Raw genomic sequence first — 24563 nt, forward strand, 5'->3', positions numbered from 1 at the left:
CTAAACCCTGTATATTTGTTTATTGGAATAAACTTCTCGCTAAAATTGCTGCAGCAATTCTGGAAATAGTGCCTGGGTATCATTGTGTTATATGTGACTAAGAGCATTTTCACTAATTTTGTGGTTCTTGTGAGTGGAGGAGCAAAAAGTAAAAATGTAAGGCATTTTTGATTCCTTTACAGTATAGGAGCACTCCATTTATTTATTCCATTGCCCCTGGAAATAGGCTGTGAGTTGAAAAATAAAAATACCACATCATGCATGACTGAACCTTGTATCTGCAAAGATATCTTCTCTGCTTATTCTTACAAGAGCACAGATCTCTTCTGCTCAGGTCAACTGGTATAGGGCGGCTCTGAAATTGTCACTGTCCAGGGTAGTGAGACATGAGTGTGGAAAAAAAATCTTAATTCCCTCTTGAATTTTCACAGGGCCTCTAGGTGCCGTCACAAACCAAACCACCCCTGTTCTTCAGACATTGTAAAGGAGTTTTTTTTCTGGAATGTAGGGGTCAATGCCAAAAATGCAATCTTACACAAGTTAAAACTCCTGTGTACGCTGTGAAAGCAGCCTGCATTATTGACTGAAGCAAGAAAAGCTCTAGTGAGCATGCTGCCCTGCATGATTAGGATGTAAATACAGGCCATTGGAAGTCCCCCTCCATCAGAGTGAATTGATGAGCTTCTTCACGTAGTCACAGAGCAGCTGGGGTTGGAAAGGACCTCTGGGGGTCATATACTAGCCTTCTGGCACAACCAGGGTAACCCAGAATGAGTTGGCCGGGACTGTCTGGAAGGCTTCTGAGTTATCTCTGGAGTACGAAGGGAGACTCCGAGGCGTCTCTGGGGGACCCGTTCCTGTGTTGTCACTGTCACAGCGACAGTGTGTTTACTGATGTTTTAGAAAAGGGTTTTAAAAAGTGCTGTCTGTTTTTGCTCTTCACTTTCCTGTCTGGGTCATGAAATACTCAGGCTGGGGGGGGGCTTGGCGCTAATTGTGTGCAGCAGCTGCTCAGGACTATGGTCTGCTTTTTCAATCCCGTACGTGCTCCCAGCAACCCTTCTGCACCTGCCTATGACTCGTTCTACCTTAGCTAAAGCACACCCAGATTATTCTCTCTGCAGAACTGTTTCTGAAAGGTTGTCACAAATGATATCACAAGATAAGGCTGTGGGTCAATGCGGGAGAGAGGCATCAAGACATGGAGAAAGTAGTATTTAGGGAAAGAAATAATTGCTTGTCTGAGCATGCTAAATTAACTATCTTCCTGCTGCCACAAACTAATTTGATCTCCCAGGACCCATTTCCTCGGCTAATTGGAACTTGAGTTGCCACACATGTAAATTCTTCCTTGCAGCTGTATTTGTTTCAGGACGGTTGAACAAATTGTTCAGGATGGGTTGTAGATCAGAGCAGCGCCTCTGGACTTTTAGGCCAGCATTTGGTTGGCGTGCTACACCTGCCTCAGCCCTTGCCTTTGCAGACAGGAGTGTCTGATGCTACATCCCTGCAGATTTGAGCACGGTGCTTGTAGGAGAGCTGCCCTACTTTTCCCTCTTGCTATTTGCAGAACCCCCTGGGCTGTTTTCTTAGGAGGAAAAAACATGCTGTGCTACTGGGGGTAGGGTTGGTGGTTTGAGTTAGTGATGCTGGGCACGTAGGGGAAGGAAAGAGGTGTTTCCCTTCAGAAAATGGAGAGTGAAGACAGAAGAGTGAGCGTGCCTGATGGAATTTTACCCTTACTGATGTGTAACCAGCCGTGTCTGCTTCAGAGATGAGTCGGTAGCAAGAGAAACCCAACCCTGCAGGTCAGTGGATCATAATTTACGTCCCAAACAGAAAACAAGTTTTTCCCTCTGCCTGTGAAACATTTAGACCTCATTTATCCCTGGGTCAGTCTGATTAAATCAACTTCTCTGGCACATTGAACCTCCTGATCATCCTCTTCGGAGCTCGTTATTTTAGAGTTTTCCCTGTAGATTTTATAATGTAATACTTTGCTCCAAGCTGATGCTTTTTTTTCCCCCCAGGATCTGGTGCAGATGCAAATCTGGTGGTGGATATAGCTGACTGAATTTAGGTGTTACAGGTCTGCATTTCCTTCTTTTTTGTTAAATTGGAGATCATATCTCTGGGGAAGTAGGAAGCATAGATCCTCATCGTACCAAACGTAGTAACTGTTTCATGTCCTAGACTGAAACGCTTACCCAAATCTCTTCTTAGTTTTGGCAGGCTCAACAGAAGAAATCAATTTCACCAGAAGATGAATGAGGAGTGTGAGTTGTGAGCAAACTAGTTCAGTGTATGCGCACAAGAGAGACAAATGGCTTGGTAGCAACATCTATCACATACCTGTCTGGATAAATTCTCCGAATCCTGTTTTGATATGATGAAAAAGTGGGTATGTGCTAAAGCAGAGGCCTGAGGGTTGGGGTGCCTGGTTGTGCACCTGGTTCCTAGCCTATTTGATTGGGGCTGCCCTTTCTGTCTCCACCCTGTGGAACAGGAGAGTGGCTCGGACTCGCCACCTAGGGCTGAGGTGTGAATGTTTCAATGTTTTTTGAGGTCCATAAAGGTGTGTCTGCACTTGGCCTTTCTTCCAGGTAGCTTCCCAGGAGCAAACGTTTGGGCTGGCCAGACAAGCCCTTTGACATCCGCTGAGCTGCAAATCAGCACTAGGGAGAGACATTGTCAATTGTAGGCAATCAAGTTGATTTTGAAGGATGGCTAGAATGAGATTGAAGAGGAAACTTTCCCTCACTTAACAGTGAAGCACTTTGGATTCTCTGACCTTTTCTAATTTGCAGAATGCTTTTCTGACAATAAGGGCTCTTCTTGGCAACCCTCCACAGACCAGCAGGTTGAAATGCCCTGCCCCAATAGGAGGTTTAGATCTGGTAGAGCCTTCAGCTCTGTTTGGAAAGATCTTCCCTTGCAGACAGCATTAAATGCTTTGTTGATCTCTAGCTTTTCCCTGTGAAAGACACGTCACACCATATATTCAGGAGGCTCTGGAGTGGTGACTGCCGCCTCGTATCCACCCAGGGTACAGCATTCACACCAACTACACATGGTAAAAGCCATGCACATATTTCAGCTTCGGTGTGTCACCAGGAGGGCTTTAATTGGGTACTTAAAAGCTAAGAATAGTGGTTTTTATTGCATTTCCCAAGTTACATAAGCATGATCATTTTGGTGGTTCGGTGGCTGCTGGAAATGCCATTCTTGGAGCACTCGTTGCCTGAGTTGACTGTGCCACCACATGTAGGTATGCTGGATTTGCCTGTCTTTGGTCATGTATCGCAAGCAATAGGTAAGTCTCTTTACTTGCGGTTGGGGTTGAAATGGCTTTTCAGAGGTTCCCAGCACTTGTAGTAGTTTTTATCTAGGCGGTTGGAGGTCTTGAGGCCCCATTTGGTAACAGCCATGCTGAGGGAAGATTCAAACATGAAGGCCTGGTGGGAACAGGAAAGGTAGATTAGGGCAAGAGAGTTTGAATCCAGGCAAAGGGGCTCTAGCACAAACAGCAGTACATGGTCCAGCACCACCAAATTCTGCCTCCAGCCTGGTCAGTCTAGGGGGAGAAAGCAACTCCCAGCAGAGATGGTGAAATCTCTTCAGAGCTGGCATTGCAGTATTGATATTAACTAGGACTCTGCATACCCTGAAAGCCAGGTTGTTCCAAAAGCTCTATTTCAGAGCCTGTTTGTGATCATCATTATATTTTAGGGAGTAAGAAAGGAGGACAGTCATGGTCTTCACTTTTTTGCTCATAGGCTGAGACAAAAATTAAATCAATCAGCATGAAAATTCCCAGCCTCCTGCTCAGGCAACAATTTATGTGGGCAGATGATCAGAGCTGCCTGGCATCTAATGTCTCCAGAGGAGCTCCTGGGAGCTGAGCAACGTTGATCAGTATGGGGTGTGAATGCTGCAGCAGTTTGGTCCAAGCACTTTCCAACTTTCCTGCAAGAAGGTAGGCTGTACTTTGGGAGTGCCACAGTGGCAGTATACTGTGTTGGGTACAAAACCTTACTGGCTCTCTTGGCTCCTTACCATAGTCCCTTCTGCAACCCTCTCAGGCTCCAGCTTGGCTTTGCTCGCCTTCTCAAAACAGTCAGCATCCGGCCCGTGAGGAGTCATCATGCTGTGCAAGCTGGCCCCTCCAGGCTGGAAGCCCTCCTCCTTTGCTTCATAGTGGCCTTTGATGAGCCCCATGAACTCAGTCATGCAATTCCCTGTGGAAGGCATAGAGAAGAGGTTGCAACGCAGGAGGTGCACAGCTGGTAGGGAGCTCCTTGAAACCCACAAGCCTGGCAGGATGTGGAGTGGAGGTTCCTAAGCAGGGCGTCACAAGAGAGGACATCAGGGATCCTACAGGCAGTGCTGTACAGGTTTTATTCCACTCTTAATTATTTGGATTCAGAAACTGAGAGCTCCCTGATATGAAAGTGCATTGATGTTGGTAGACCTGTGCTTTTCCTACTGCCTCGAGTTGCGTAAGTACTGAAGCTGCATACAGACTCCATGGGCAACTTGATATTTACAGACTCAGATTATAGAGATCTGAAAGCACTGGAAAGGCAGTTCAGTATAATCACCTCTGTGTTATAGGCACTGAGGCACAAAGCTCATAGCCTGCAGTCTGGTGAGAGCCTGGTCTGCTGTCCCAGGTCATAAGCACAAAATCATTTTGTCTGATGTTCTTCCACCACCTCCAGTCCAGCCAGACACTTCCAAAATTTATGCTTTTGATTCATGCAGGAACTGCTTAGTTCTTGATAGCCACTGTATGCCCAAAGACAAGGACCCAGATTCTGTCCTTCCCTGAGGAAGAATACTTTAAGCAGACCCTCTGAAACCAACAGTGACATACCACTAACTTAGCTAACGATGGCTAAATCTAATCACACAGTGCTTATTAAGTTATGCTCCCTGCTAAGGAAGTACTTTAACAACTGCCATCCCAGTCTTTAGTAGACCTGATGTGACTAAACATTATGGCAACTTCCAGCTGAGTGGTCTGATTTTTGCAAAACCAGAGCATGCTTCTGTGGCACTGCTATATATAACCCTTTTTTGCCACTAGTTCAATATATGACTCTAGGACACAACCTTCAGGCACGTGGAAAGGTGACCAAGAGAAATCAATATGTATGAGCTGCACAGCCACCTTTGTATCGAAATTGTTCTGGTGTCTAGAGGTGTCTGTTAAGATGGGAAATTTTTGGAATACTGTGTCTATAATTCACATGTGGGGTGAAGTTAAGGCATCGGGAAAACTGTGACTGAGTGCACCAAAGCTCTCTGAACACAGGCTTTTTACTGCACATGAGAAGTGCTTGGGGGTTTCTGGAAAAAGAACTAGACCTCTTGAAAAATGGTTGGAAGAGGAGAATTACTGAACAAGTGCTACTCCTACCCCAGAGCTGCTCTGTCCTGCATCTGCAGCGGTACAAGGTTCTTGTCTTGAGAACTGTCTGCACAGGTACTCTTGGCTCACGACATGGAGAAGAGGATGAGAGTTATCTCAGCTGCCTCTTGCCCCAGACTACGCAAGGCTTCATGTTTGTTACAGCTTATAACACGCACAAATTTAGCACAGCTCTGCTGATGTGCAGCAACTTCATCACTGCAAACAAGTGATGTGCCTCACCTCTTGGGGTCTAAAAGAAGAGGTATCTGTGACCTGGCACTAGCCCGACTGGTCAAGACATGTTTCCACTTCACGCTCATTATTGGGAATGAAAGCAGAGGGGCAGGACAGGAATTTGCCTATGGGATTTACTCAGTTGACAGCACAGCTGCCTACTGTGCTTGCAAGCACCACTAATTCTGCCAGCCCCCAAGATGCTTAGAAACATGTCTAAGAAGCAGGAGGGAATGGCTCTTAAACTATGGATAGTGAGTGTGCAGAAGGCCTCCCAGCACTTCAAAGTGACTGTAGGGAGACCTTGATGGGGCCTTTTATCTGCTGACAGAAGGGCTGCAGGATGGGCAGGCTATCCCCAGACTCATAGTGCCTCATCCACACCCCGCAAGGGTAATCCCATGTGGGGAACAGGATTTCTAGCATCCATTCAGTCTGATGGGTGGCTATGCTCAGGGACTACCAAAAAGAAACCACCTCTGGTGGTGGCGACCAAATCGCCCCAAATGCAGCCAGTTCTCTGAGAGGGAGTCCAGTTCCTGACCTCTGGCTTTCCTAAATGCTGGAGGTACCTCCACCACCACCATCAGCTCAGGAGAGCCAGTTCAGTCCTTCGCTGCAAGCCCAATCTCACCCTGCAAGATCTTGGGCAGCTCTGCATCTCTCACTGCTTCTCTCCACCTGTGCTGTTGTATTTTTGTTTCTCCTGTTCTTTATGAGATGTTCTTTATGTTCTAATGAGATGCGAAGCAATTCATGGCTGGATGACAGGACAATTTCTGATGTGTCTGTGCAGTGCCAAGTTCGATACGCACCCGATCTCAGTGGGAGCCCCTTGAGTACAGATACATCTATCTACACAGACACAACCAGCCCATCACCTCCGAGTTTTCCGGAGGTGCTGTAAATAGGAACATCTTTGGTTTTGTTCATTTTCCAAGGAGGACTCACTGACTCCAAGAATCTGTATGTAACCGTGCCAAGGGCAACAAATTGGGCTGCTTCTTCCCTGACCATGCTCTCAAATAAATGGAGGCTTGGGTTTTTTATTTTCTGCACTCCTGTACTCAAGCACAACCCACAAAGAGCAGACGTACTGTGGTAGTATGGTGGTCGGAAGGTGTTGTTGGCCACCCCCCATCGGGGGGGGAATATGACAAAGTCAGCGATCGCCACTCCAGGACGGGTCGACTTGGCTGTCAGGACAGTGAAGATGGAAGGATCCTGGAAAAAAATAAAATAAATAAAAAGGTGAAAAGCATGAAACAGAGCAGGGCTCTGATCAGGTCATCCCACTGGCAAATCTGACTACTGCAGCCTCTCCCAAGCTGAGGACTTCAAGGTAATTTGTTTTTCCTCCCCTCTCCCCCTAATAGCTCAAAATTCCCCTTTGAGTAGAGGGCAGGGACATCCTACCAGAGGCTCTTTGCCTCACAGCCCCGCTGACTGACAAACAGGGAGAACAAAGGGCAGAGGAATTATCACTCGCTTCAAGGATTTTTGAGGTTTCCAGTCCAGTAAAGTGATTTTCTGGGCTTTGATCCCAAAACCATCTTTCTCCTGGCAGGTTTTTTCCGGAGTTTAAACAATACTTTCTGTTAGTTGTCTTGCTAGAAGTGCTCCTGTCTCCTTGCACACCCACTTGAGGAAGCAGTGCCAGGAGATGGCATCGCTGCGGGCACCTCTCCCACTGGGCTGGTTTCCTTTTCAGAAGAGCTGCTCACATTGATTTTGGCTTTAGTTATTTTCCATAAGATCTATAAATTATTGCAATGAAAGCTGCCAGCTCTTCAAATGAATTTCAGCACTGGGCTCAGAGGTACAAGGGGAAGGAGCCTGTACGGTTGTAATAAATAAACCAAGGCAATAATTGGAAGCAAAGGTCTTTTCTCAGAGTTGCATGGTGCATATTGGCTCAGTATTCATTCCTCTTTCAGGGCACAGAAATGCTATGCTAAGCTGCATAAAGCAGGTTAAGAAGCTGATCAACCTCCAGTTCTGTCATGGTACCACTAAAGAGGTTGTATGTCTTTGCAACATCTTGTTTCAGGCCCAGAAAAACAAGCACAAGAGATTTCACACTACTTCTTATAGGACAGCATATTTTTTTAACAGGCATTGAATCCCTGGAGCTCAGGGTGAATTTTGGTGGTACAGCATCCACAAAGCATAGCTCTCCTTTGCCTAGCTCCAGGACTTACCGCGTGGTCAAAAGCAACAGAATTAATGACCATGAAGTTTTCCAGATTGTATTTGTACGGTGTGTAGTTCCCATGCCAGGCTACAACGTTGAAGGGGGAGAAATCCTATCAAAGCAATAGGGACAGAGACAGAGGATTACCTCACACAGCCCTCCAACTTGCTGCACATACGCAGGGCATTGCTCTTTCCCAAATTAAAAATGGGTTTAGTGCTGGTGAGAAGTACAGTGAGAGTGTGAAGCCCTTCAGGCACAGCCCAACACTGCGAGGACATGGTTTTCCTCAGCATTTCCACCTGGTGAGCCTCAGCCCTCCGTCCAGGGATCAGTCTCTGAGGACTTTTGGGTGCCCAAGCAGTGCTTGAACAAGGTGGGCTCCAACACTATCATTTTGGTATAGAAAACTTGGATTTTCCCAGTGCACTCAGTTTTTTTCTGCTCAATGGGAAAGTGGAAACAGGGAGGCAAAGACTATCGCTGCGTCTTTGGGTTAACCAAATTTCCACAGACACGTTTTCCAGACCGAGGAGCTTCAGCTGGAGAGATAAAGAAGCCAAGAAGGCAAGGGCTCAGCCCTGCTCCACTTCCCCCAGCAGGACGTCCTGGGACTACATGCATGATAGTGAGTTGTAGACCCCAGGTCATACACTGGTGGTCCCTTCCGTGCCCTCTGTTCTCCTGGGGCCTCCTCACCTGCTGGGCTGCAAAGAGCTTGCCCTGGTACTTGCTGATCACCGTGTAGCCCCCTGGCACTCGCCGGTCCTCATACCACGCCACCGGCACCAAGAAATCGCGTGGATTAGCCAGGCCGTTGGCTCCTGCGAAAGAAAGAGAAACACCAAAAAATCTTTGGTCAAGGTGCAAACAAGGTGGCTTTGTGGGTGCCCTTCTGCATTTTGAAGGACCTTACTGCTTCTTGATGCATCACGAAACCTGTGATATTCGTGTACTTTTATTGCTCCTACAAGTAGGTAATTGTAATACATCCTAGCATTTCAGTCCTTGCTCCCTTACGTGACTGAGACAGGTCTCCCTCTGTTCTTTTCTGAACAGGATTAGCCCTTCATCCTCAATTAAAGGCATGTAACAATTGGGAATTAAGCAAAAAATGGAGGGTGAATTGCTTTCAGTTCCTGAACATCCAGCTGCTTGGACACTTAGCCACGCAGAGGCTATGAAGCATGTCATGAGGGGGCCTAATACATTTCTGAACACTTGAAAAAAAAAAAAAAAGTAATAAAATAAGGGCTAGTGATACTTATAGACTCTGGGCATACTGAGGGTTTGGTTGGTGCAAGGAGTGCATTTTCAAAGTGCAAAGCACTGTATGGGTGCTGAAGTATTCTTCTTCTCATTAGGATTATTGTTGCAAAGTGTTTTCAGTTTCTTGGATAAAAATGCCAGACATTACTACCTGCTGCTAAGGTTTAACAGTCAGTGCTTTTCTCCAGCTGTCATTTTTCAAGTGAAAAGTGAAGTTAGAATAAAATAAGAATGAAATACAAAGGATCTTGGTCTCTGAGGGGAAGCCAGGTAGGTGGTGAGAAGAGGAGCTCTTATAATTACCAGCTCCTGAAAAGATTTACAGGCAAGCACACTCCTTTTCTTTTCTCCAGAAAGTAAATGTTATAACAGATTCCTGCCTTCTTCAGACTCAAAAAAAATCTCCTTCCAACAGTGTCTGAAAAACTAGCTAATGGGAAAACTTCTTACCAATAGGCAGGTATAACAATATCAATAATCAAGTGGAGCAGGCACAGGGCACAAGAAGCATGGTAAAGGCAGGAAATCCCAGCTTGCTAAAAGGAGAGCTGCTGGAAAACCTCCATAGACTCAGAGCAGAAAGAGCATGGGAGAGATGCTGAAGGTTGGGTCGGTTCCTGCCTGTGGGAATGGCCAGCACCAGCTTCACCAGGGCTGTGAGATGCTTGCAGAGGCCCTCTGAGTGCAGATGGGCCATGCCAGGCTTGTTACTGATTTATAACACCTATACAGTTTATTTCAAGCATAGCCAGTCTTTTAGATCTCACTGAGAGCTCTAAAACAAGCCCGATCTAGGGGAAAAACAAAACAAATAAAATCCCTGCAATGAAAAACAAAACAAAACAAAACAACAAAAATCACTGGTCTAAACGTGGAGAACTATTGATACTGCTCTTGTAGTTATTTTAGCTCTTACAGGGGAAGTGAAGCTTCCCTGTGACGATCTCAGCAGCATTAACCAGGACAAGGGAGTAGGAGGTGTTTGCTCAGCAAGAGATGTCTGGAGGCAAGCCCTCCAGGGATGAGGAAGGTGAAAAAGCCCGAGCCGAGCACCCCAGGAGAGCTGACTAGGAGATCACAGCGGGGTTCAGATGCTCTCACAATATCTTTGTCATGGCAGCAAGAGAGCGTGTCTGCTCAGCCTGTGACAGCTCACAGGCCGGGAAGCAGCTGGCAGGGAGGGTCTGTGATTGATGGGAGCCTCAGCCCTGTGCTGCCTGGAAGCAAGCCTGCCCCAGCAGCGCAGCGTGGAGACACGGGTGCGTTGCTGGTCTGAGCCTTGTGCTGCTCCTCCCACCCCCCAGCCATTAATTATGAAGTGGAAAATTAACTTAAAATGTTATTTTTCAAGCTACAGACAATTTAGCAAATCTTTCAAGTTCCTTAACCAGAAAGGAAGGTTTCATCCACCACTGTGGTCCACAAGCAAATGTTAATGAGCTTTAATGAAGAGTGGTGCCTGTATGGGCAGCAGCAAGGTGCTCAGGTTGCACAGTCAAACACTGGCTTGTGCACACACGGGCATTTTATTTTCCCTCCTTTTCATCTGGCATTCCTGTTGTGCTGAGGCTCAGGCTGTGCTTTAGAAAACTGAGTATAGCCATGGGGACAGAGGTGTTAAGAGAGGTGGGGAGAAAAATGCTTGATTAAATCTGAAATGGGTCTTCAAGAGTATCTCTTGCCTCTGAACTCCACCTTTCCTTTTACAAGGTAAATTCTCTCCAATTACCCCATATCTGTAAGTAGGGATCATCAATGGTGGCCTTTTGGAGTTGCTTGTGGTAGGGAGAGGTTCAGAATCAGCAGTCCAGACCAGAAGGTGGAAAAGGGGGGAAATGGGCCCTTCAGCCTCAGGGGAAGCTCAGGATGGCTGGGCCATCACAGCTTTCTGGAGGTTTGCTTACTCAGTTGAGGGATAACTGTGCTAGGATGGAAAGCACCTTTGGGGAGGAGTGCATGCATGGGAGGATGGATTACACAGGAGATAAAAGGGTGGTTTGGGGCTGGTAGTTCCTCACTCTGTCCCTTTGAAATTCACTGTGGGTCTGATGGGAGATGGTTACCAATGGGTCCCAGGTCAGGCAGCTCAAAGTGTGCCCCATACACCTCCAGGATGTAGCCTCTGGTCTCTCCAAACACCTCCACGGTAAAACGCATTCCTTGCTGGAAAACAAAGGAAGAAACCAGGATCATCCCGGGACTTGGCTGACAAACCAAGGGCAGCTGAAGGCTGGGTTCTTCTGGGTCCATCCAGCTCCCAGAGCTCAGCAGGGGCCATGCAGAGCTCAGGTTTTAGCTGTCTGCTTCAACACCGTGCTCTGAGCCCCCTCACCTCCCGGATAACACAGCCCTTACCTGGATAACACAGATTTCATTGGGCTCCACTAGCATCTTCCCAAACTCGGTCGTGATGAGCAGTTTTCCTTGCTGGGGCACTGTGGATGCAAAGTGCAGGTAGAGGAGGTGAAGCAACAGGCTGGCACTGGGTGTGATGGCTTTTAGGCCTTCCTCTCTGTCCCCCGAGAGGGGGGCACATACATTAGCTAGGGAATAATGTCTTCTGGAACTAAAGACATTTTGACTTGAAAAACCAGCAAAATTGCAGAACCTGCCCTAGTATTTTTATTTCATGGTAGTGAGGGAGGTGAGCACGAACAACTCAGTACGTATTTTATGGGAGAAATGTTTCTGATGGTGACCCCAAGGCATTTCTGTCCCTCGGTCAAGAAAGATGTAAGTAAATATCAGGCTCGCAAGGTCCTGATGCTGCTCAGAGTGTTTTTCTGCGTGCGCTAACTATATGTGCCAAGCTCAGTACTCATTGTGGCAGTCTGGTTGCCCGAGGCTGGTGGAGTGCGGGAGCTGAGCTGCCATGCCAAATTGTCCTGGACTAGAGCAGTGAAGGCATCTCACTGTAAGCTGTTCAGAAATCCTAGGGCTTCTGTTTTCCAGAAAACCTCCACACCATGCCTGATACCGATCTCGAAAGCAGTGGGGAGAGATCTCTGAGCACCAGCCTGGGGAAGCTGGGTCACTGCTCAAAAGTAGCATTGGGTTTTGGCATAGTTGCATGCCCACTGAGCTGCTTGGGAGCCATAGGACAAGCCTGACAGCCCAGCTGCTGCCAAGCCACCAGATCTGGATGGCACGCGGGTGAAGCCAACCCTCCTCAAGTCCCTGCAGCTGGCTGTCAGGCCCTGGCTCTGGAGGAGGAAAGAGGCAGGTGGGTGGCAACCTAGATATGCTCTGTGGGGGAAAGGAGAAGCCAAAGCATCCACTCACCAATCAGGAAGTCACCGTCTGAATTGTAAAGGCATCTAAAGAAAAAGAAGAGGAAGGTCACAATGTCACAAAAAAAAAAAAAAAAAAACAAAAAAAAAACAGGCATTTGCACACACTGTCACAGAGTTACAGCATGGTTGGGACGGGAAGGGACCCCTGGAGGTCACCTAGTCCAACCCACATGCTCAATCAAGGCCACCTAGAGCTGGTTGCCCAGGATCGTGTCCAGACTATGACCATAGCTGGGAAGTTTTGAGCTGGGAGCCAAACAGAGATCTCCCCTTTAGCACCAGAAATGCAACTCATGGGTCAGTGAATGCAACACATGGGCAGGTGCTGTGAAATCAGGGAGGTTTGATGCACATGGTCCAGAACCAGGACCTCTTGGCAAGATTTCAAGATCTCCTTAGCAAGTTCCCTGCCTTTGTGGCCTTGGGTAAAGCAGCCCTTAGTCAATGGGTAGTGATGCCCACCAGAGGCCGCGTGTTCACCTCCAGGGAGCAACTCCAGTCCCTGGGACAAAAGCACCTGGACCAAACACAACCCCACTGGCCGCACCCCCGTGCCCAGCTCCCTCCTTCATCCCGAGCCTCCGGCGGACCAGCCCCTGACCTGTCGAGCATGGAGGTGTTGCAGACGAAGATGTGGACGGCGATGCCGTGGCGTCCTCTGGGCTCTCCGGCGCCGCACAAGGTGTGCAGTCCCTGCGGGAAGACCCCCAGCAGCATCGGGAGTGAGGGGCAGGTAGCCAGCAGGGGCAGCCTCCTTCCTGCCTCATCCCATCCCTTTGCTGGGGCTCATCCCCCTTCCCACACAGGCACCTGCCTTGCCCTATCTGGCTGTGGCCAAATACGTTGTTGGCTTTTCTTTAAAATCTTAAGGTGTTTTTAGAGGCCTGGGACAAAGCATGGGGGCACCCGGCAGCCACGGTCCCCCACTTACGCTCACAAAGTCCAGCTTGTTCTGGGGGGCTTTCGGGATCTCGAAGGGTTTCCATCTCAGCTAGGTTGCAGCACACAGAAAGCAAGAAGAGAACACTGGTGATTATAAAGCAAATGATAATAATTCATAAGAAAGTAGACACACACACCCACACCCCTCAGCTTGCTGAGATAGCTTTCTCTTTCCTCTTTGCCTTGCTTAATTTGGTCTGCAGGTTTCTTTTGATTTATGAAGCTTTTTCGCTTTGAGCTGTAATTTTGTAAAATCATTGGCTGGCCTGTGTGGGTGCCAAGGTTTTTTTAAAAAAATCCTATTTAAAATCTGTCTCTTCCACTATTGCTAACAACATTGTCGAGAGCAGGAAATTTCAAATGAGCTGGCTTTCCACAACCAAATTTCCCTGGTCCTGCACTCTGCGCTGCACCGGGCCATTCATCCCTCCATGACTTGAGCATGTTTCCGCACACTCCCCCTCTTTTTCCCCACACCCAGAGAAGGCATATCCCTGCCCACAGGACTCGGGGCTGCCAGCTGCACTGATAACTCCTCCCAAAGCCTGCTGAGACCCTCAGGCAGAAGATGCTGGGGGAGTCCAAGGTGTTCGTTACTGCTAATAGCATCATCAGGGTCTCTGCAGCTCTTGGTTAACAGCGCCACAGCTGAGAGCCCCTCACAGGTGGGATTTTGGTGCAAATTCACCCAAACATCTGAAATACTCGACGGGGCTGGCTTTTGGCCAGATCCTGCTGGCACCAGCCACCAGAAACGTTCCCTGCCCGGATGTGCTGTACCCCAGGTGAAAGTGCCAGTGGTCCTGGGCATCCAAGACGATGCCTTCTGGCTTTCAACTACGTGGCCTGGAAGGTCTTGGCATGTTTTTGGGCTGGTTCCCAAAGAAAAAAAAAAAAAAAGCTTATGGGACTGTGTGTCTGTGCCAGCTGTTTCCAAAAATTCTGAACTCCATGGGCAAATTTTTGCTCAATTTGAAGGGAGTGAAAAGAGATTCAATCTCCTCATGCCTCAGAGATGTTTTTCAAGCCAAAACCAAAATGTGGGACCCCAAGTGGCTCGTCAAGCTCTCCTTGAGAGCCTGCCTCGGGGGGAGCAGAACCATTGCCGTGCTGGACCCAGCAGGTGTATCTGTGCACAAACTGAGACAAAGCAGGGGCTCATCGCTAATTAGCCAGCAGCACCCTGGGCCTGGCCCCCAGCTCTGCTCTCCAAAGCCATCTGCTTCCCAAATGATTCTGCTAATGACTGTTTGAAGCTTCTGTGGTTGGGAATTGGGAACCACTGGCAGCAAGGACACACAGAGGGATAACAAGAGGAGACGCAGAAGACAGCAGGGAGAAAGGCTGAGTGGGGAAAAGAAGAGAAATAAATATCAGGAATGGAGGTGGCCTAAAGGGAAGCACACTTTCTCACTGAGGGGTATTGAAGATGACAGTAAGTCTACAGGTTAAATAGTAAGTATAGTGCAGTTCCTGTATAACATCTTAATTTTCACTTTGGTCTCAGAGTGGGTTCTTGTTGGGTTTGGGTCAGGAACAGGGGCCCTGAGCCAGAAGAGAAGTCCAAGTGGGTGCTTGAAACAGAGAAGCTTTCAGTGTTGATTCATTTTCTCCTTGCCTGTCAGTCGTAGCTTCCTTTTGTCACCTCTTTTTAGGCTGGAGAGCTTTCTTCAGCATTGGCATTTCTTGCACCCCTTATTTTTTCATCATCTTTGTCCTCTTTTATGTTTTGTGCACTGTATCTTTTATAATTCTACCATTGTCCTTGAGCAAGATTCCAAGTTTAGAGATTTTTTCCCATTGACTTCAACAAGCTGTGCATAAGACGCATCCATATGGTGATCCCTTTAGATGGATGACAGCGAGGTAAGCTCCTGAAGTGAGCTGGGCAGACCACAAAACACCACAGAGAGCTGAGGATGGGCTCTGTGACAGGCTGTGAGTGCTGCCGCAGCCAGCCAGCACGGCTGCAGTGAGATTCATTGGGGAAGGAGCACCATGGGCACCTAAATGTGAGCCTGTCACCGCTGCTCGGTCAGCGGTTAGAAAACATATTCCAGCAGAAATTGGAAAGTATTTAGACAAATGGCGAGGCTGCTGGGAGGCTGGAAAATGGCTAAAGATGATGCATCAAAGGGCAAAACCTGAGAGGAGCTGAAACCAATGAGCATGAGTTTGTGTTGAGAGGAGGACGGCAGCTGGGGAGAGTCAGGTTAGCAAAGCCAAATGTCCCGGGGCTGGCAGGAAAGAAATCATGATTAAGGATGATGGCGGGGCCGTAACAGAGGAAGACAAATGCTGTGCCTCTTGAGAACGAAGCCTGATTTCCCACGAGGGCAGCCGAGAAACGGGCTGGCAGCCAGCAGCCTCCCCGAGAGCATGGGGAAGGAGGGGACGGGCAGCAGAAGCACAGGGTGGCTCAGCCCCATGATGAGCCTTTAGTAGGGGAAGGAAGAGAGGAAGAGAGAGCAGCCTAGGTGGTGGAAATGAGCCCAGCCCAAATCCTGCACCCCTACACTCATCAAGGGTTGTCCTCCCCTGGCCAGCCGGCGGGCAAGGAGCCAGGCCCCAGCGTGGTTACCTGGTTGGGGTCGGGCTCCACCTCGTCCCAGCTGTGTGTCAAGTGTCCCTCCTGCAGGGGCTGGAAGGGCTTGTGGCAGACCGAGGGCAGGATCCGATAGAGCCAGCTGCGAGGAAGGAAAAGGCGAGGATGAGCCTGGGGAAGAGGTTAGGTCCTCCAGCAGATCGAACCCCTATGGGCTGAAGTACAGATATGTGCTGTTACAGCTGGGTAAATCTCTCTATATGCTTACGCTCACAGACACGCATAGGTATATAAAAAATAAAAGAATACAACTTTTTGTGGAGCTTTCTTCTGCCACTGGCAAAAAAGACACAACCTGTGGCTGAAATAGGGCTATCTCTGGGGTGGGAAGCCAAGGCTACTCAAACACAGCAGTTCAGATGGGGCAGGGATGAGCACAGTACCTAACTGAAGGCCTAGGAGGGCTTCAGAAGATACAGGGTCACAGCCAGTACCTGGTTTGGGGTGGGTTACTGAAAGCAGCATGCTGAGGCTGATTAAACCCACGAGATCATTAACGAGCCCATGCGGTGAAGACCAGATGGAGGCAGCGTGCAGGCAAGACATTTGCTCCAGGGCTCCACAAGCTGGTTCCCAAATCAGTCATGGCTCAAGTAAGCCCTACACCAGGTGATGGTTTTGCCCTCGCTGCTGCAACCTCCGTGCCCCAATGCCCCCCAAAACGCCCCCCTGGCCCATGGTACCTCCTCCTGTTGGTGGGACGGGGACAGGTGAAGGCCGAGCCCGAGAGCTGCTCTGCGTAGAGGCCATAGGGGCAGATCTGTGGGTTGTTCTGGGGGGGGAGAAGGAGAAACCAGCAGTGAGGGGCAGCCCCATTTGTATCATTCTACTATTTTTATTATTTATTACACCATTTTTAGTTTTATTTTGAACACCAGATATTCAGAGGGGCTGCCCCAGCACAGGGAAGCACCACATCTGTCTGGCTTTTTCCCTTCTATGCACTAAGCATCCCTGGCCCTTCTGTCCTCTGCCCGCAGAGGGATGCCCAGAGCAGGCATTTTGGTGGTATGGAGCTTCCTCCTGCCACTGGTAATTGTTGCCTGAGAGTGAGAGCAGTCTGCATGGGATCCCTTGCTTTTCTGTGGAGCATTAAGGGCATGCTTTCCCCTTTGCAGAGCCATGGGTGCGACTGGCACAGCTTTAACACCTCTGGCAAGTTCATAACTGAAGGACAGACACCTTCTTTACAGAGAACATGAACTAAACATTTTGGTTTAAGTAGGCCAAGCACCTCTTTGCTTGAGATCAGCAGGAAGCAAAGGCATCTGCGTACTGCAGAAAATGCCCTGGAGGGACAGCCACACACCATTTCCTAGCCCACCTCCCTGCCAGAGGCTCTGGTTCAGCATCCTGTCCCCTGCTGTGGCTGGGCAGAGGGCTCACCCTTCAGCATCACCTGCTGCCCGGGCAGGTGAGCCTAAGGAAGAGGTAAAATGCCTGGCACGTAACTCCTGGCCCTAAAACTTCGTCTTGTTGGCACGGGTGTGCAGTGGAGCAGGGGGATCAATAGCCCTTGTCATTTTTATCTTAGCCAGCACTACTGCAGATGCCAATCTTATAAACACTGCAGAGGAGAAAGGATCCACCCCTGGGACTGGAGATTTTTCATCTAACTTGCGTTCAGGTTTTCTATTAACTCTTTCAACGCCGAGCCCAAACTCAGTCCAGATGAAGGCACCTCATTCGACCCCGGGGAGGGCACGGCCAGCCTGGAAATTTGTGCTGGAGTAAGGAGACAGGCGTAAAGGAGAGGAGGGAGTTTCAGTTCTTCAGGGGTTCCTCCTGTATCTGCAGACTGAGCGGATAGCACCAAGTGGGAAGTGAATCTTTTCTTTAAAACAACCCAATATGATGTGTTTTAATCGACCTGTTCATGGCTGCAGGCATTCCTGTCCCCTCCCTGCAGGGAAGCTGGCAAAGGTCAGTAACCCAGAGGAATCTAAACTAATTCCTGCAGAGATCTGCAAGCGTGAGCACTGTCTCTGTGCCAGCCTTGGGCTTCTGCTCCGGCTCATCCCAGCACCAATTCCCTTGTCCTCAGCGTGCCTGAGCCGCTGTCATTCCAAAATCCTTTCTGAGAAGCTGCTGCTGAGCAGTGGCAAGCCAGGCAAGTCATAACCCCCAGGTGAAACCTGGAGTCTCTCAAGTAACTTAAACATAGAAGGTATGAAAAGAAACACTCAAATCTGATTTTTGCCAGCATCTTATTATTCTTGTCCTGCATAAGGGAGGCTCCTGAAGACTTTTGTGGCAGCAGAGAGAAAGGAAATACATTAATTTAAAAAGAAGCCCAGGGAACAGATATTCATTCCACTCCATGTCATTTTAATAAAGCACTTTAACAAACTCAGTACCTGTCCCTCTGGTAAAGCTCCAGGACAGCGTGGATCCTCAGAAACATGTTCGTTTCCAAACCCCGACATGTACTGTAAAATAAACCACACAACTCATCAGTGTTTTGAAAACACAAGCAAAACCTCCCCAAACAACTCATCCACCCCATTCTCATGTCTTTTCTTTTTTTTTTTTCCTATACTCTTTGCACACATTGAGACTTTCCCCAATCGATCTGCCTGATGCTTTCCATGCACCATTTTCCCACCTCCTGGGTTAGGTTCATTAGCTAACCGTGTGGTGGGCTGGGAGGCACTGATGGGATTTGCTCTTCTGTTAGGTCTACGCGTACATTTTGGTGACATTCTGTGGCACGAAGGCACTTGAGAAATATGCCAGATATCTCAGATATGGTCAGACCCCAGACCAATGGGGTGATGGCACAGGAAGAAACATGTCCCAGCATTACGGAGTGTCACCCAGTGGGGTCTGAACTGCCTGCCGTGGCAGCAAGCAAGAACTAGGGTGACAACCTAGGCTCCTTGGGTGATGTGTAGCTGAGGGATGTGTGGAAGGAGCAGAGCTGCCTGCCTTCCTGCGGCTGTGGTCTGAGGGAGGGCATGGCTGGCAGCTGCAGGACCCCAGGGGATGCTGCAGGACCCCAGGGGATGCTGCTCCCAGCTTTGCAGGGCCGAGGACAGCCCTGCAGCAAACCTCAGACATGCAAAGGGAAGAGGCAGAGCCCTCAGCTTCGCGTTGACAGAAATGTGAATACGGCCCCTTCAGGTCACGAAGCACCTCCGCTGAACCCTGCATGAACGCAGAGGTATTTCGGCAGCGATCAATGAATGGCTCAGCCTCGTGGCCCGGAGAGAGAGTTAAATATTAATGCTCCCTTCTACCCTCCTCCTGCTCGCCTGCAGCCTGAAGGCGCTCGTGGTATTGCTGAGAGAGGGTTTGTTCACTCAGACCTCCCAACTTTAGGTCGACCTTTTTTTTAAATTCTTTACTTTCGTTGTGGAAACTGCCCCCCACCAGAGCAAAAATTGCTGCAGCCCCATCTCCCAGGGCATTTAACACTGGTAGATACAAGTTTGCACCAATGCTTGCCCTGCTCTCTGGGGCAGCATCGCCCCGGGCAGAGCCTGACCACATTACTGTGGTGCCTGCATTGATGCCCCCAGGGGTCCTCAGCCTTCTGCAGGTTGCAGACCCCTGGAAATTTCCCAGTGCAGGAGACACTCGGAGAGCACGACTGAGCTCCCCTGACAAAACGTGTGCTTTTCTCAGGTGCCTGTCGGGTATCTGCGAGTAAAGTCCATTCCCAGAGGGACCCAGGCTGGCCAGAAGCCCTGCGTGGCCCGAGCCTTGGTTCCTGTAGGATTATGGAGGATGTTTCTCTCCTTGCACACATCGCTGGGGCTCTGCTCTCCACCCGCTTCTGCGCAAAGCATATTGATATGCAAAGCAGCAGGTCACCTAAGCAGCCTTGGCAAGTGTAGCCTGCTGGTGCATTTCTGTCCCATTTGAAGGGAAATGCAGCACTATCTGGCGGGACTGCAGCACTTCCAGCTGAACCCAGGCCTCCACGCTGCATTCTCCTTCACCAGCACCGTAAAGACAGCAGGAGGGAGCTTTTTCCAGCAGGGCAATCTTGGTGAAAAGGGGAGGGAAGTGGGCAGGGGATGATGCTTATTTCCTGAAATCACACAGCCAGTGAGGCCCGCAGATTGCCATCAGCACAGCGAGGGGATGGTTAATGCATCTGCTTCGGAGAATCACCCGTGCTTGCAAAATACTCCAGCCTGAGGCAGGTGGAGAGCGGGGAGGGTACGGCAGGTGGCTTTTTGGGGAACAGGGTGCTGTGGTGAGGGCACAGAGCCCTGCAGAGCTGGCCTGCCCCGTTAGCTGCACCCCACCTGGGCTCCCCCACAGCCCCTTTTCTCCTGCTTGACGGCATAGGGGAAGGACTAAAAAAATAAAATAAAAGCTCAGCAAAGGGATTTGGTGAGGAAGAGTGTGCATTTGGGGGGTGGTCACATCCCTTTCATTGCTGGAGCCCCGTGCTGCCATCCCCAGCGGTGAGCGCAGGGAGAAGCTGCTGCATCATTGTTTGGGCAAATCATTTTTTCCCTGCTTAGGAAAAAATAAAAAAATCTTCAGGTAACTGCATTGGAGGCTGAAAAAAAAAAGATAATTCCTTCTGGTGGGCAGGACTGCAGCTGTAGGAGGGGAGGTGGTGTCCTGATGGTGATTTATCACCCTGAGGTTTTGTCACTTCAGGGTTTTGCCTGGCTGTTCCGTGTGGCTTTTCTCATTCACTCACTTTATTTTGTCTTCCCCTACACCAGAGGCTTGTCTCCTCTCCTTTCCCTCGAGGGCCAGTGCGAAAGATGACGTGGTTTGCAAAAAAAAAATCTCTCACAAGCCCCCACGTGTAAATGCAGGGCTGGTGAGCTGGAGCCCACTATTTGCATCATCACATTCTGTCTGGGGGGTAGAGCTTTTGTCTTCTTCCTGATTTTATTTTCCTGGCAGTTTGTTTTCCAAATAAATCAGTGCTGAGAGGTGGTAAAAATGTCAGAGGGCTCAGATGTTTCATATGGAGGGAAAAACAGTGCTCGGGTCCAGCTTTGAGCCCAGCTGGGGCAGACTGAGATGCTCCTAACAAATGGCTTTCCTTGTTTGCTGCCTCCAGAGAGTGGCCGCAGTGGCTGTGCCAGCCAGGGGGGCAATGGGGCTGTGTTGGTGCATTGCAACTCATCTTCCTCATGATCAGCCCTTCTTCTCCACAATCAATCCTTCATCTCCATGACCAAGCCTTTTTCTCTGTGCCCAACCCTTGGTGCCCATGACCTATCCTTCTTCCCCATGACGCGGCATGGGGTTTTTAGTCCAAAGTGACCTTCTGCTGGGTCACTGCTTTCATTCCACGTCTCCTCCCGATCAGGGACTATTTTGGTAATTGGAGAGGTGGTTTCTCTGTGAAACAAAAAGTTCTCTGCGGTCCTTTACTTCCACTTCTGCTTATAATTACTGTTCTTTTTATTTTGTTCCTGATCCCACAGCTTTTTATGAAACAAGATCTTAGGAATTCATCCAATTCCACCTTGTTTTTGTTTTGTTGCTCTTCAGTAAAATGGGAGAGATGAAAGCCCAGCGCTACATAAAAAATTCAGCAAAAATCATTGATTGGGATAACTGAGATGCAAAGCAGAGTGCTCGCAATGGGTGTCACGATCTGACCTATAAACCACAACCTTTTGCTCACCGGATTAGACAGCAGGGATGGGGAAAAAAATGCATTTGAAGTTTGAACGCATGGGCTGCAAAATAATTAAGGCCCTTCTTCAAACGCTGCATAATACATTTCTCTATCTGCTGCTGCTGTGGGATGCAGGGAAGTGATAACCATCCCTGCACAAACCACATAGCACCATGTCTCAGCTCGGGTGGGCCAACATGGGCACACCCAACACAAACCCAAAAGGAGATGGATGAGTACTGGGGCAGCAGCAGGGTGAAAGCTGGGGGTTCAGGATCTGGCAATGGGATGCACTGCAAAATTTTACTGTATGAGGAAGGATCAAAAAGGCAGGACTCTTCAGAGATGAGTAAGACATACATATATTACATACACACCTATGTAAGTAAAATAATGAATGTTGCAGAAGGTGGTGCAGATCTGTTGTGTTCTGTCACAAAAGAAAAAGGGATGTTCAATGTGACAAAAACACAGCCTGTTTAAAATCAAGCCAAGGAGGTCTTTTCCCTCACAACTGCAAGAAGCCAGTGGAAACTATTGTTATATGGTATTGCAGGGCCATAAAGGATGGGAAATGTGTGCGTGTACATATATGTATATGCATGCATGCATGCATTTTTGCACACAACCACATACATATCTAAGGGATATACTAAAAATGACAGCGCCTGAGTATGGGGAGCAACACAGAGGTGAGCTCTCCACCACCAGAGTGGTCTTGGGGTGAGACCTCACCAGCTGCAGGGATGGTTTGGGGCAAATGGTCCCCCATACTGAAACAGTGGGGTTCTGGCACAAATTGGGATTGCAATCCTATAAATGAACAATAAACCAACATCCCACCCTTCTTCCAACCCACCCTGTGCTGGGAGAGGATGATATGGCTTGCTGGGAGAAGCCAGTGCTGGATTTTCCAAGTAAACTGAGAAATTGCCCCAGGATGGAGCTGCTGCTTCCCTGGGCTGCTGGGGAAGATTGCAGCAAGGGTTGCAACAGCTGGGCAGATGTTAGTGGCCAGATTTCATAGGCTGAGGGGGAAACACCCCCTGGCAGCCAGGGCAGGAGGGAGCAGGGGAAGAACAAACACGGTGATGAAGAGGTCCTGAACTGGCCCTGACCGATCGAGGATGATTTCCAAAGGAGGAGAAGAGAGCAATAAAAGCTCATTCAGGTGAAGCATAGCAAAATCCTTTATCCCCAGAGAGCTTTAAAACACACCTCGAAACATAAAGAGGAGCACATTAAAACTAAATGAGACATGCTATCTCCGGACAAAACACCAGCCCAGACCTCAGCTGCACACCTCAGTCCCAGCCTGAGGTCATCCTACCAATTCATTGCCACCAGCCCCCCTCCAAAGTGACCACGTTTGGGTGGTCTGGTACCAGAGACACGGGGGGGGGGGGGGGGGGGGGGGCGTGGGCAGGCAGCCCCACCACCAGTGTGCACGGCCCCTTACCTTCAAGCCCAGCATTCTGCTCCTGGTCCTCCTCCTCTTCTAGCAGGTGCAAACCCCAAGCAGATACTTGGCCAATGCAGCCTGACGTGGCTTCTTCAGGCGAAGTCTGCGAGCGGGTGTTTGTCCAGCAAGGGGGGGCTGCATTCACCAAGACAGGCTGGCCACGGGCTGGAAGTGAGAAAGTCCAAGGGAGCTCTCAAACTGTTTGCTCAGCCCAGTCTGTGTTTAATCAAACACCGGCCTTTCTGCCCAGGACCAATCCCACGAGGGATTTGGAGATAAGAAACAGGGGGTGAGGGGGACACCGATTCCTCACTGCTTCTTTTTCTCATCAGCTGCTAAACACGGGATCACAGTTCTCACACATGAGGGAGAAGAAAGGACAAGGCATTTAAGAACAAAGAAAAGACATTTTTGATTTTTTTTTATGAGCCTCTTTTGTAAATTATACCTCTAGGACTGTTTGTACACGACCCTCTAAATGAACACATTTGTTCATTTTGCTTCTGAGCCGCACTGTGTCTGGTACTTAGGGGATAGAAAGGATCACATCCCTGTGCTAGTGAAGACAGTGATACTTGTGAAACAGTGTGCGGCAACATTACACAGCATTTTGGGGTGAAACAGGGGAGGATTCTGTATTCCTGACACTAGAGCTGGTGAAAAGAACTTGCAAAACTTTGAAATATTATTATTTCAGGAAAGCTGTTGTTGAGAAAGAAGCAGAAGCATGCAGGTAGCAACAGAATACTAATGAAAACAGGGCTGCATTTCCAGAAGTTGCAGAAACAAAAACGAATGATTTAAAAACAACAACAACAACAACAACAACAACAAAAACTTTGAATTCTCTTCTCTTTTCCAAAAAATAAAAAATAAAAAAGTAGCTATATCTTTTTCCTTCCTGCGGCTCTAAGGCTTACATTGAAATTCAGATGTGACCCTGCAGTTGATGTCTCCCCCTCTCCTGGAGCACCCTGGAAGCCCAGAGCAGTTACTGTTTACCTCCTGCCATGGCAGACAGCGAGGGCTCTGGCTGCAAGAAGGTCAGAGTGTAGCCGTTTGTCTTCTCCAAAAACACCCTTACACCACCCTGAATAATATACCAGGGACACTGAGAGCTGCTGCTGGTTAAGGTCTGCAGAGAAGGGGCTGCCTTTGCTTAGTGCCAGTTCTAGGCATAAATATTTCCCTAAAGCAGCTATTTTCCGTGACAAAGTGTATCTAGCTTTGCTGCCTACTTTTCCAGCAGCAAAGCACTGGCAAACTAGGCACACGGCTACAAAGGAGAAGGTTGGGTATATGAAGACAGTGGTTACTGACTGGACAGAGGGAGAGCTAATTTTCCTTGGATGTCCCCTCTGGTCTTAGGATCCCAGGATCATGCAATAGTTTAGGTCAGAAAGGACTTCAGAAGGTCCCTAGACAGGTCTTTGGCTTGAATCAAGGTCAGCTCTGAGATCTGACCAGGCTGCCCAGGACTTTATCCAGTCTTGTCTTGAAGACTTCAAGGATAGAGACTGCTCAGCCTTACTGGGCAGCTTGTTCC

The 24563-nt window shown here is 48.9% G+C and overlaps 1 protein-coding gene and 1 long non-coding RNA gene across 2 annotated transcripts; one reads left to right on the plus strand and one right to left on the minus strand.

The window, feature by feature from the left end:
- The first annotated feature begins 1672 nt into the window (after positions 1 to 1672).
- LOC121077105 lies at positions 1673 to 3816 on the plus strand. Its single transcript, XR_005823897.1, has 3 exons — positions 1673 to 1808; positions 2224 to 2401; positions 3777 to 3816. It is a non-coding gene; the product is annotated as an uncharacterized LOC121077105 (long non-coding RNA).
- Positions 3324 to 23029, minus strand: HGD (homogentisate 1,2-dioxygenase). The gene is made up of 14 exons (XM_040571924.1): positions 23015 to 23029; positions 18311 to 18382; positions 16637 to 16725; positions 15930 to 16035; positions 13338 to 13397; positions 13008 to 13099; positions 12396 to 12430; positions 11469 to 11548; positions 11177 to 11276; positions 8544 to 8668; positions 7852 to 7956; positions 6748 to 6874; positions 4057 to 4238; positions 3324 to 3455 (listed from the first exon to the last, which is right to left on the minus strand). The coding sequence occupies exons 1-14, from the start codon at positions 23027 to 23029 to the stop codon at positions 3324 to 3326; spliced, it is 1320 nt and encodes a 439-aa protein (XP_040427858.1).
- Positions 23030 to 24563: the final 1534 nt, after the last annotated feature.

Source organism: Cygnus olor, chromosome 1 (assembly GCF_009769625.2).
Source record: "Cygnus olor isolate bCygOlo1 chromosome 1, bCygOlo1.pri.v2, whole genome shotgun sequence".
NCBI lineage: Eukaryota > Metazoa > Chordata > Aves > Anseriformes > Anatidae > Cygnus > Cygnus olor.

Coding starts and splice junctions, on each gene's coding strand:
- HGD (XM_040571924.1), bottom strand. Junction 16,036..16,636: donor CGTCCCACCAACAGGAGGAG/GTACCATGGGCC, acceptor CCTTCCTCGCAG/CTGGCTCTATCGGATCCTGC. Junction 8,669..11,176: donor GCCTGACCTGGGACCCATTG/GTAACCATCTCC, acceptor TTTCTTTCGCAG/GAGCCAACGGCCTGGCTAAT.